The sequence below is a fragment of the Chionomys nivalis genome, chromosome 9, assembly GCF_950005125.1.
Source record: "Chionomys nivalis chromosome 9, mChiNiv1.1, whole genome shotgun sequence".
Taxonomy (NCBI): domain Eukaryota; kingdom Metazoa; phylum Chordata; class Mammalia; order Rodentia; family Cricetidae; genus Chionomys; species Chionomys nivalis.
In genome coordinates this window covers 572135-585377 of record NC_080094.1, presented here as the reverse complement: position 1 = coordinate 585377, position 13243 = coordinate 572135, and the positions used below count along the sequence as shown (strand labels likewise).

At 50.5% G+C, this 13243-nt stretch overlaps 1 protein-coding gene across 2 annotated transcripts in view; it reads right to left on the bottom strand.

The window, feature by feature from the left end:
* Positions 1–3367: 3367 nt before the first annotated feature.
* The window catches only part of Zbtb46 (zinc finger and BTB domain containing 46), a 69968-nt gene continuing 60092 nt past the window's right edge, over positions 3368–13243 (bottom strand). The window contains exons 4-6 of one of the 2 annotated variants that reach the window (XM_057780518.1): positions 10574–10749; positions 6739–6985; positions 3368–5483 (exon numbers count right to left, since the gene is read on the bottom strand). In XM_057780518.1, the coding sequence (XP_057636501.1) occupies positions 5458–5483; positions 6739–6985; positions 10574–10749 (449 nt within the window). In that variant the 3' untranslated portion in view covers positions 3368–5457. Of the gene's footprint in view, positions 6986–10573; positions 10750–13243 lie in introns of both variants that reach the window. The other variant, XM_057780517.1, reaches the window with a different exon arrangement.

Below are 13243 nucleotides of genomic sequence, written 5' to 3'. Positions count from 1 at the left end.
CGTGGGGTGGAGCTCATAGGGGGGTGTAGTCAAGCAGCTTCGGTGGCGGTGGCATGGCGCGGGTAGAGGTCGGATCCCAGGTGGAGGTCGACCGACCTGGCCTTGATTTGGGGCTCAATCAGGCTAAGTCTAGCCTTACTTCTGTAATGTAGGCTTCCAGACACCCATGGAGGCTGAGTGCGCCCAGGAACTGGGTCTGGCGGGTCTGTGAAAGTCACCCGCCCCATTCCGAGGGTCAGGACCTAGCGTCCCTCCGTAGCCTCCCCAGATCCCAGTGGGTTGCAGATCACGACTCAGTGCCTGAGTGCGGAGGGTCTAAGTCAGAGTGCCACGTCACCGCAGGTACCGGTGGGCAGGGGGACTGCCAGTTTTTTTCCCTGCAAAGACGGGCATCGGGTCTATACAAACTTTGGGCTCTGAAGGCGTGGCAGCTGGAAGTGTTGCATCGGCCTGTGAGTGTGTCCCTATGTGTGCCCACCCCCGGGTCAGGCCAAGCAAAACTGACAGACCAAGCAAAGGCTTCCCGCCACGGGAGCAGGGGGCGGGGCTGGGGCGGGGCCATGCGGTACACACTAGCTGCATCTGGTGTGGTAGCAGGGCACTAAGCAGAGTTGAGGTAGAGTCTGGGGTCCCCAGTCCAACTCCTCCACGGAGCTCTCCCACCCCCATTTTCAAGGTCCTTTTATAGGTGGCGACCTTGCAGGCTTGGAGTTCTCAAAGCCACAGGAACCTTAGGCTATGAAGCCTCGGGAACCAATTCTTGAGCCTCAACACGGCTCCCAGTGCCTTCTTTGCACATCCCGGTGCCAATAAAGAGGTGAGGTGGGTCTGATGAGCGGTGGATGCTGGCACAGATGGCAGCCTTTGAAGACTTCGGTGGACAAGTCAGGGTCCCCAGGTTCCACCTTCCCACTTGCCAGCTCTATACTTGTGACTGACAGTGCAGCAGGGGCTGCCAGGGCCTGGGGACCAGACTGTGCTTAGAGCACAGTCTCCCTAACTGCTGCCAAAGACTTGCTGCTCTGCCCTCCTAGCCCACCCAACCCTCCCAAACGTACCCCTACCCCTGGCACTTGACCTACGGTTGCTATTGCACAACCATGGTTAATGTGTGTTAGCAGAAAGGTCTGAGTCATAGCTGGCCTCACCCCTTCTAGTGGGCCGGACCTCTGCTCAGCACCAGGGTCTGAAGGAGCCATTGTGGAACAAAGCCCAAATTATGGAGAACTCGGGCCTTTCGTGGATCCCGATCCTGTTCTATAGTTCCTGGATTTCCAGATCTGCAACCTGAGCTGGGGGTGAAGCCAGGCCTCCTGCCCAGAACATCGAGTGGCACAGCCTGATGCCTACACGTGTCCAGGCTGCAAATGTATGCAGGGACCTGGGGAGGGGCCTAGAGTACTTGTTGACCTCATCTCCAGAACCCCCCCAGGAAAAGCCCAGCTGGAAGAGGTCATGGCCGCTACAGCCCTTACGAGCCTGTCTACCAGCCCCTCTGTCACCTTCAGCAGCCCAGGTGAGATTCAGAAATCTATGCTCAACTACGGACAGGGTCCAGAACTTCTGCTTTTCCGGGATACTGAAGCCACCAAGCCTCTCTATGGGGCAAGCAATGCCCCCAAACCTAATATGCACTTTCTAAGCTTGTCTCAAGTTCTCTAAGAGACACCTGGACCCTGAGTGCCCCTCACTGAGGCCAAAACTGCACCTCCACTTTGCTGGCCATGCTGCTTCCTGGCCATGCAGCAAGCACTCCTGCCTTTCCTCGGCTAGCGAAGCTTCTCTCCAAGTCTCCAAGGCCAAATTCTCCTAGGCCCCCTGCTCCACAAGGCTCACCTGAACAGGTGGCAACTCAAAATCAAGGACTTGGAGAGAGCCAGCAGGAGCAATATCTGCAAAGTAGCTCGAGTCTTCCGAGCTCCTAAGTGCAATGTCCCTGCAGACATGGAAGGAGGCCCTGGTTCATCTCTCAGGCAGCTACAGCAGCAGCAGTAGCAGCAGCAGAAGCAACAGCGGGGGTGGGCAGAGTGGTGACTGTTGACCTGGGCTCCCATCACTCCAGGGTCACTCAGGTCACGTTCCAGTGTCTGGGGAAGAGAGGTGGAAAGGTGCCGAGTATAGCACCCCCATCAGGGATGGAGAAACACACTCACCTGGTGCACCTGCAGTGCGGTGGGACTAGGGGTTTGGCTAGGGTGGGGTCAGGCCTGACAACTCTGTTCCTGGCAGGAGCCAGGCGGAGCCAGAGCAGAGTGAAGGGGAGGAGGACTACTACATAGAGCTGGATGTTGGCGTGGACATGCGGGCTGACCCAGGGTCTCCTGCAGTCCCCACCCCACTCACCTTCCCTCATATGGAGCGCTTCCCAACCTGCTACAGCCCCTAACTTTGTTTCCATTTCCCAAGCTCAGCTCCTCTGCTGTTCCACAGGTATGCCAGTGACCAAGCCTACCAACAAGGTGAGGCCGCAGATGGACATTGGGGCCAGGTCTCAGAGCGCTCTAGAGAGATACAACAGGGGTTGTGGCTCCTTTCAGAGCTGGTGGGCCCCCATCCACCTGGAGCCACAGTCCACTGAGGCCCAGGCCTACATACCAGCCCTGCCTGCCAAGCTTGGGGCCAACCTGAGGTACTTGTTGTTTGAGGGTCTGGGATGTACTAGGCGGTAAAGGTCTTAGCTGACAAGTCTCCATGCCCCCTGCACGGCCCCTCCAGGAAGCCCCGGGGTGATGCGAAGGAGTGCCAGAAAGTGTACTGCAGGGACCACAGGCATAGCCTGCCAGCGGTTCCTGGACTGAACCCATCCATGACGCAGCTGCCTGGCCTTTCTCCCACTCCCAGCCTGAAGCTACAGCAAACCTGTGGTGGGTTTGATGGCCTTGGCTCCTAGAGGTGGAGGGCTGACGAGTACTCAGAGTACCCTGGAAGAAACCAGCGTTTCTGCACTAAACCCTAACTGCATGCTGTCCTTTTGGCCCCAGGGGCAGCTTGCCTCCCTGCCTGTCACTCACAGACTCGTCAAAGATGTCAGTGGGTTCTGCTAGAGCCTGTTTAAGTTGCCCTCTGGGAGGTGTCAGAGGGAGGACTCTCCTGCCCACATTTAAAGATAGTTTTCCTGGCCAGACTGGGGCTGACATTTTTCCATGTTAATGAAGCTCAGGTGTCTTGTGTCTGGGTCATACCGCAGAAAAATTAAAAACTGTGGGGGTTGTTTGTTTTCCAGATACCAATGTTATCTCCTGGGGAAAGAAGTGGAACTTGGAGGAAAATGGGAAATGAATGATAAGCATAGGGGCTGGGGACTAGCTCCATTCAGATTGGGATCCAAGGAAGGGTACTGTTTGAAACCACACAGGAGGCGTCTGCATGGAGCAGCAATTTCCCATTTTATTTAAAGTGATCGCTTTGCAAGAATGTCTACACTAATTCCATCACAGAAAGAAAACCCACAGGCAACCTGGTACACCGAGGCAGACAAGGAATCCCAAGAACCGCTAGAGAGAAGATAATCTTTACTTGTCTGTGGGTATTGTGAACCCCACCAACTGATTATGACAAGCCTTCTGCAAATATTAAACACATCTTCAGTACAAACACAGGTTTATAATAATTAATATAAAGTCAATATAATATAGATTATCCCCAGAAAAAAATCAACAATCTTCAAACACTGCATTTTTTTTTACTTTTTGTTGACAGATTGAAAGCATGTTAAAAAATAAATAAATAAGAAAAGCACACACACAGCACCCTCACTACAAGTGATTCTAAAAGAGCCACATATAAAATACAATAAAATCTAAAAAATAATACCACCATTATGGCTTTCGTAGGAGTTGTACATGTCATAGGATGAGCCAAAGTAAGATTATCTTTCATAATATTGCAAAAAGTTCCAGTTTTGCATTTCCTCAGGTTTAAAGGAAAATGTGAAAAATTGGAAACATAACTGTGTCTTTTGAGTTAGGTCCCTGTCAAGTCCTAGGAGTGTCCTGTTCCCCAAAACTCAGAGTTCAAATACGCAGACTGGTCAGGATCCAGAGATCCGTACAAAAATCATATCGTTTTCTCACCTCAACCCTAACACCACCCACCCCATGGAATATATTTTCCACTCTGGTGTTACAAACACCAAAATACAGACACACACACAAAAAATACAAAATGTGAAATGTAATCTACACATTTTCTTCATAAAAAAATATTTATTAGTTTGAACATTGAATAAAAAAAAGTCACATAAAAAAAAAAAAAAACTTCAATACATACGTCTTTTCCCTCCATGCCTCCTGAGATGGATGTGTTCATCTGGATCTCTAGAATTCCACTTTCCAACTGGAAACTGAGCCAGAACAAAGCCTGCCACATGGCAAACACTTGGAAGGTGGCGGGACCAGAACTAGGACCCTCAGTTTTCTGGTACAGTACTGGTTTTAAGGAAGTGCCCCGTGGTACCAACAGGGAACCCCAGAAAGGCCAGCAAAGGCAAGTCTGGAAGGGAGGCCAGTCAGAGCAAGACATCCTGAGAGTGGAGGCACAGGTGCCTTGGGAGGTGGGCCGGGGTCCTGGGTCCTGGGCAGGGCAGCCTGAGAAGTAGGGACTGATACAAAAACCCAGAGACAGTGGTAGCAAAGGTCTAGTTTCCAAATGCATTTTATAAGAAAGTGTTTAGAAAAGGCATTGTAAAAGAGGGAGGAAGTTCTACGTCTGGGAGCCCTCAGGGGGCCTGGCAAGGCTAGACGGTCTCAACCTGGAGTTTTGTTGGTGAAAGGGGGTCTAGCTACGCTGCCACACTGGACGGAAATGTACTGCAGAACCAGCATGCCTCAGAGGGAGAGGGCAGGGAGTGGAGAGGACACAGCTTTCAGACAATGGCTCCTACACTCTGTAGAGTCCTGGCCCCTTTCCTCTTGACTGTTTTGTTTGAAACAAAAGCTGTGATTCCTTCCTTCTGTAGGGCCCGCCCTGCATCCTTCTGTAGCTCAGGCAGCTGGTACTTGGGGAATGTTACCAGGTGACATATGCTCTTTATAACCACTGGGACCTAAATTAATTTTATGGGGCTTCCTCTTACCTAGTGAGAACAGAAGGGGGGGGGGTTAAAAGCCATTTGACTTAGTGTTTGAGAAAGGAAAACCAAAATTCTCTAATTGGCCCTAATAATTTAGCCTGATGAGCCCTTGCACAGGGTGGGGTTAGCCCATCAGCAGCTCACCAGGGGATGCATTGAACACCAGTTCAGTGGGCCTTTGGGAGATGAAGTGGGTGAGGGATGGAATGTTTCATGGTTTGTTAGAAATGGCCTCAAGAAGAGGGCAGGTTGCAGCATCTGTATCTATCCGGCAGGTTACGTGGACAGGTGCCTCTCTGGGCCTCAAAGCCATAGAAATTAAGCCCACACTTTTCACACAGCAAGTGTGATCGCCTTTAGAAATAACAGGAAGAGGACTTGAAGAGTTAAATGAAATCACTTGCACAGAGTCCTGTTAAGTGAAAAAAAAAAAACAAAAAAAAAACCAATTTGAAACAAAGTAACTTGTAGTAACCACCTGAAAATGTCTCTGACTTCTTTAAAATTTGGTTCCTAGGCAGGGAGGCGTCAGCAGCACACTGCAGCTAGGAACACCCACCTCCAGTGTTAGCAGCAACAAAGGCAGGAGCTTGAGCTCTGTCTGGTCCAAGGAGGGGTGAGCAAGGGCGCAGGCAGAACTCAGGGTGCACAACGGGACTCTCCAAGAAAGTGCACACGGAACCAAGAGCTGTGGCCCTTGCAACTCAACCATGTGGGCCTGAACGGGGAAAGCATCCAACCACAGGTCCCTTCTTGAACAGAGCCTTCTTCCCCTTTGGCCTGCCGGTTGGGTAGCTGCTTCCAACAGAGATAGCACCTGGAGGCTTGGGCTTCCAGAGAGGCATCTGCAGCCATTTTATGTTAAGCACCAAAGCCTGGAGGTAAGAGGATTGCAGGGCTTATGCCCACTTGATTCTACCAGCTGCCATGGGGCAGCAGGAACCAAGAGGACAAAGTGACAGGGCCATCGCCCATAACCTGACTGCCAGAGGACTGGGTGGAAGGAGACTGAGCAATGCTGTGGGTGGAACAGAACTCAACACCTACTCAGACCTGAGGGCTGGGGGATCGCCCTCATGACCCTAACTAGTGCTGACCCTGACCTGGTCACTGACGCATCTTGCATTCCTAGCCAGGTTCACAGCAAAGGACTCCTTTGATACCCTGAGGAAGCATGCCCAGGCCTTGGTGCAGCCCTGCTCACACATGTAGACACACCGGCTGGGGACTCCATTAATAATACCTGGGCAGGTGGGAGTAGGCCTCCCTTTTCCTAAACCTACACTGTACCCCTCACTTTGTTCGGTCCTAGTGCTCCCCCGTCTCTGGAGTCACACTCACTTCTTAGTTCACAGGACCAGTTTCTGCAAGGGGGGAGGGTTATAGGCCAGAGGAGGGCCTGAGGGAAGAGCTTCAAGGAGTCAGCATGGCCCTGCTCCTGGGTAAGTAAAGACCCACTAAGACACACACAGGTGCACACCACCCACCCTGCCCACCAGAGCAAAGCCCCTAGGAGATCCAGGCAAAGTCCTTCTCAGGCTCCCCAGAGGGGCTGTGCGGCCCCCGTGGAGAGTCCTCATCATCCTTGTCATCTCCCAGCAGCACGTCCTCGTGTGCCAAGCCCACGTCATCCTTCCATTTGGCCACGTCCTCATCCTCATCCTCACCCAGCTCCTCCTCGCCTTCCCCTCGTGGATCATCGGGGTCTTCCAGGTAGGGCCCTTCACCAGCAAACAGGGCCTCAGGAGAGCCCTCACCACCTCCACCATGGTCCAGCGGCGTGGCCACACCCCGGCCAGCACAGTCTGCACATACACCATGACGACGAGAACCATGCTTAATGCCCACGCTGGCTGCAGACATGAACACACGGCTGCACACCTTGCACACGTACTTCTTGTCCTTGCTGTGGACCTGGAGGGACAGAACAATCAGTGGAGCGGTGTTGGAGTGAGGAGCGCAATCTTTACTAGGCCATGAGAGACACAGGAGGGACAGTCCCTGTCAGGGAAAGGAGGGGACATCTATCTGGAGCCAACGTGGGCAGTATCACTAGAGACAGCAAATTATCCTGACTTAAAAGGGGATGCTATAGGCACCAGGGTAAACAATGTCATGCACTCAGCTACAAACTGGGCTAGTTCCAGCATATCCATATCCAAGTTGTCCCACTCACTTGTCATATGCCTTCCTCTGCCTGAAGAACCCTTCCTATAAACTTCACTGCAGGACAGGATGAGGGGTTCCTATCAGATCCCTAGAGCAGCTTTGGAGCCCAGCTGCCATTAGCTCTGTACAGGCAGAGCAGCTGGCCTGGCAGCCCGGGTGATACGGAATTAAATACAACACTGCTCACCTGAGTGCACAGGACAGGGAGCCCATACACAACCGTGATTGGAAGCTGCAAGTGGAATCTGCCTTCCAGGAAGCCCAGGACAGACTGGTGGGTTAGGCTGCATGGGAGCCCCAAATGAGAGGGAGAGGGGTCAGCATGGATGGGAAGCAGACTGGAACCTGGCAGCAGGGCAATGAAGTGGAACCCTAGCCTGGCTGCTATGCACCTGTTTCCAATTAAAAGGGGCAGCTCCTTCTGTCCTGCTCTCTCAACTGGAAGGCAAGGACAGAGGTTAACAATCAGGGTCTGCAGAAGAGACATGGCAGCCAGGGAGGGACAGCAGTGCCCTGTCCATTGTAGTATTTGGCTGGAAGACACCTACTTAGTAGAAGGTCCTTGAAAGTACAGAAGACAAAAGTCTGGAGCTCCTGAAGGGGACCCAGGAGACCTGAGCTTGAGAAAGTGTGCATAGGAACCAAAGTATCTACAAAGTTGGCCAGTGCAGAATTGCCTTCCCAGAGATGGGCAAGGACAAGGTAAATGGGACTTGTGGAGTACCCATGGCCTTTTCAGCCTGCCAGAGCCACTGCGCCTCCTTACATCTAGGGTCTGACTCTAAGCTTCAAAACTGGAGGAAGAGGAACCCAGAGGAGACCATAGCTCTTCCTGGCCAGGCAGCCCCAGGCCATACACAGATGGCCTGTTCGCGGTTCAGCAGTCTAGGGTAGGAAGTTGGCCCAGATTCTAGGCTCCCGACTCCTTCCTTCCTGTGCTGCCACCAGGACCTGCCAGAGAACAGGCTACATGAGCAGGGGGTGACTCACCTTTCTGAATCTGCCAGTTCCCCGACTACTGTCCACAAGATGTCACTGTGGCTCTATGTCTGGGCTTTGTGGCTCTGCTGCTAAGCCCCTTTCTGAATCTGCCAGTTCCCCGACTATAAACACAACACAAGATGTCCCTGTGGTTCTGTGTCTGGGCTTTGTGGCTCTGCTGCTAAGCCCCTTGATGTTGTTATGGCGCAGTACAAACCACTCCTTTCTGATCCCTTGGAAAGTGCAGCAGGACGGCTCTCAGCACTGTCTCCACCTATGAGGTTCCTGGAGGGGCTTTGCATGCCAAAAAAAAGTCAGGGCAGTAGATACTGCTGTGGTGAACATGGTGGTTTGGGCTTCAGAGCTGCCTCTAATGCAGAGGGCTCCACTTTTTCAAAGATTGCACCTCAAGGAAACTAAAGGATTAAACTATATGGACCCTTCCCTCATGCAAGCCCTGACATAGGGGGCATCAACATCAACTGAGCCCGGCACACAGGATGGCGTGGAAGTTATCCTCCTCCTGCCTCCTCCTCCAAAATGGGGAATTACAGACACGTGCTACCACACTAAGCTTCCACATTTTAAGTACATTTTTAGAAAGTTATGATGAAGAGCAGGCACAGTGACCCAGCCTCAAACAAAGTGAGTGTGGTTTGCTCAAGAAAAGGCAGCAATGCACACTGTTAAGGCTTTTCAGCACCTATGAGCTTTTTTTTTTTTAAAAAAAAAAAGACAGTTCTCTTTGAATGGAAAAAGCTGGGTGGAGGCGCCAGCATCCCACTTAAATTTTTCTGTAAGTTTGTAAAGCAGTATTTGCAGATGCAACAAAAACAAACACAAAACTAGTGAAAGTATTTTCTTTTTCCTTTTTTTTTTTTTTTTTTTTTTTGAGACAAGATCACATGAATCCACTATGTAACTAAGAATGGCCTTGATTTTGGTACCTGTCCTGGAACTCACTTTGTAGACCAGGCTGGCTCGCAGAGATCCACCTGCCTCTGTCTCCTGAGTGTTCGGAACTAAAGGCAAGTCCCAGCACCACCCGGCCGGCCTTGAATGTTTTTTTTTTTTTTTTTTTTTTTTTTTTTTTTTTTTGGTTTTTCGAGACAGGGTTTCTCTGTGGTTTTGGAGCCTGTCCTGGAACTAGCTCTTGTAGACCAGGCTGGTCTCGAACTCACAGAGATCCGCCAGCCTCTGCCTCCCGAGTGCTGGGATTAAAGGCGTGAGCCACCACCGCCCGGCTTGAATGTTTTTTTTTTTAATTTATTGTATTTATGTGTGTGCGTGCACACCAGCACCATTCTTGTCCACACATAGGAAAACCCACAGAAGTCTGTTCTTTCCTTCCAACCATGTGCATCCTGGGGATTAAACCCAAGTTGTCAGACTTGGTGGCAGGCATCCACTGAGACAACTGAATGTCTTCACCCTGAACTTCTGATACTCTCCCTCCACTCCCCAAGTGCTGGTATCATAGGAATACACCATCATATGGTACTAGGGATTGCATCCAGGGCGTCATGCACATGAGGCAAGTACTCTACTGACTAAGCCTCATTAGCAAAAAGATCTAAATCCAGCTCTAAGATCTCAAGCAGCTATGAGCAGCCGTGCACACAGAGGCTAGGACCCAAGACTAGGGCAGGGGCTGGGTTCTGCTCACGACAAGTCAGGTAGATCCTCAGAGTCACTAACTTTGGACAAGTGCCTGTAATCAGTCAATGAACTAAGGAGTGGCCCAGCTGGCAGTGAGTTCTCACATGGAAGATGACCTGAGATCCCCTAACTCCACTCTCCTCTAAATGTGCCCCTCCCCAAGCCCTGGTTCATTTTTAGGGCTCCAATTCCTTGAGTTCAGCCTGCCATGAACTGCCCTATAACCTGCTTGACTTTGACTTTGCTGGTGTATCTTACCTGAACCAATCTACCTGTTTCTGAACAACTTTTTCTGTCATCTCTTGGCCAAACAAATTCATCCTTCAAACCCTCCACTTGAAAATGGCATGCTAGGTACTGAGAGCCAGGCACAAGAGCAGGGATATAAACGAGCAGATCAAAGTGCAGATGGCAGTATACACTCTGCAGCGGCTGAGGAGGCCAGCAAGTGGACAGCATGCGATGTGCTACCCTACCCTGTACTCAGACAGGCCTGGAGTCCCCGCAGAGAAGCACAGTGATGTCGCAAGAGGCAGTTCTCCCTCTTCTGTTCTACGCTCGCCCCTGAAAGGCAGATAGTGCTGGGTGGTGTCCTGGGTACCCTACACCCTCCTCCTGAGCTGCCTGTCAGGACATCTTAAGCCAGCACATCAAGTGCCCCGCCCCCATGCCCCACTAGCACCCTGCACTCACCAGAGTGTGTCGCTTCATGTGTTCTCGCCTAGTGAACTTCTTGCCACAGATCTCACAAGGGTAGGGTCGCTCTCCAGTGTGTGAGCGCATGTGTCGCTTAAGGATGCACTGGTGCATGGCCGAGAAGCTGCAGTAGGGGCACTTGAACTTCTTCCTAATCACTGTGAACTCGTTCACTGAAAGACAGTGGCAGAGACATTAGCATCTGACCTCATACAGTGAACCACCTCACTCCACCTTCAAACAGATGGTCTACCCACTCATCAGAGCACAAGGAGATGGGTATACAGCTCTCAGGGGCCTCCCACAAAACAATCTTCCAGGCCTCTGCTAAGAACAGACCAAGAGCTTCGCTGAGCCAGCAGCGAACAAGCGACCTTGCGTGGCTGTCTACACCCTGTTCAGAGATTCCCTGGACACCAAAGCATGCCGTTGAGCAAGGGTATATCAGATGCAACCCTGGAGAGAAGAAAAACAAGCATTCCTGTGTGGCACAGGCCAAGAAGTTAGAAAAAATAACCAAATGCTTTAATATAGTTCTGGCCTGACATCTGCGGCAAGGACACATCGTTGCCATCTCTACTAAGTGGATACAATCAGGCTCAAAACCCAGGGGATTCCTCAGTGTCTCCAACGCAAGTCTGCTCCTGAGGCTCCGGCCACAATGTGGGGCCTTGAATTTAACAGCAGGGAGAGCAGCCCCAAGGGCCCTAATGACAGAGCCCTTCTAGGTACGTAGAGGGCAGGTGAACACTGGGTAGGTACTCTGTGCTAAAAAAGCAGAGTACTTGCTAGTCCTGGAGAGACCCTGAGCTTACACCTAGTCTCTGTAAGCCAGACTGTGGTCTCCAGAGCCACTGCACACATCCCCAGTTTCTGTGTTCCTAAAAAGGACAGTGAGAACATCGTCCCCAGGGCTTTCTCTTCCTTAAGATCTTAGCCAGGCCATGGTGATGAAGCCTTTAATCCCAGCACTCGGGAGGCAAAGGTAAGTGGATTTCTGAGTTCAAGGCCAGTCTGGTCTATGAAGCCAGTTCCAGGACAGGACAGGCAACATAGAGAAATGCTGTCTTGAAAAATAAAAACAAGCAAAAGATTTTAAAAATATTTAAGCTCTTTGAGTGTGTGTGTGTGTGTGTGTGTAGGCAAGCTGGTCTACAGGTAGGAGCTGGGGATAAGAGTGGGCAGGGAGAGTCATCACAGCCTAGAGAATGAACTAGACACTGTGGTCAGTAATCTGGTTTCTTTTCCTTGTATGAACACTCTGTGTACACTGGACAGAATATCATATGTAATATATTGTGACCTCATTTTAAAGCCATGGTTTTTAACCACATATCTTCCTTTATTTTTATTTATTTATTGTGGGTTTTTTTTTTCCAAGACAGGATTTCTCTGTAGCTTTGGAGCCTGTCCTGGAACTAGCTCTTGTAGACCAGGCTGGCCGCAAACTCAAGAGATCCGCCTGTCTCTGCCTCCTGAGTGCTGGGATTAAAGGCATGTACCACCGCAGTCCGCAACCACAGATCTTTTAAGTGTTTGAATAATCCGCAACTTCACAGAGATGGTTGTTGTTGGACATCTACATCACTTCCATTATTCTTGCCCACAGTCAACTCTGCATGGACCCTGACAGGTGGAATCAGCCAACCCAGTGCCCAGTGCCAGGGGAGTGTGTCAGACAGGCCTTCCTGGAAGCAGGTCCCAGGAGGAGACCTGAGCATGTGGCAGTAGTGGCCGTGGGATGCCAGGGTGTCTGCGTGTACTAGATAGGCACAGAGGCAAAGCAGCTGGCGTCTGACTGCATAATGAGGACCAGCAGGGTACTCGTACCAAACGACAAAGAGGACAGACATGTCTGGCCACGACCCACCCACTCCTGAAGCTTCCAAAAGGGAAAACATGAGCTACTTTTTGTCTTTTCCTTCTAGGTCTTGGCTTGGCTCACACTCCAGGTCACAGAACACTTCTTCAGGCTAGTCTCGTACTTCCACAATGGCCCTTCTCACTCCCATGACTCCTCTCACCACACCTAAAATAAACGGGCTACTCAAAGACAGAAAAGGGAAACAAGGAACCAAGTTTCTACAATGTTTTTTTAAAGATATCTTGGGGATATATTCGTTATTTCTATCCTCTTATAGGCACGAAAATTAAATTTGGAATGGTGGGGCTGCTGCGATGGCCCAATAGTTAAGAGTGCACACCAGCCTTGCAGAGAACCTATGTGCACAGCCACCTGTAACTCCAGCTCCACATGGCCCAATACCCTCTTCTGGTCTCCACGGTACCACCCCACACATACATTTATAAAAACAAAGTAGTGACTTTTTTAAATTATAGGGACTGGAGAAATGACTCAGTGGTTAGGAACACTTGCTGCTCCTTTTGAGGATCCAAGTGGTTTACAACTGTCTATAATTCCAGTTCCAGGGATCTGATGCCTTCTTTTGACCTCTGTAAGCACCAGGTATGCATGTGGTGCACATACAGAGATGCAAGCAAACATTCATATGCATAAAAAAGTTTTAATTTAACTGTTTTAATTGCATATTTATATTTAAGTACATAGTTCAGGCATACATGTTAAATTAGGACTTATAAATAGAAAGCTTTTTAATTTTGTTTTTCGAAGACAGGGTTTCACTATATAGCTCTGGTGGTTTTGTA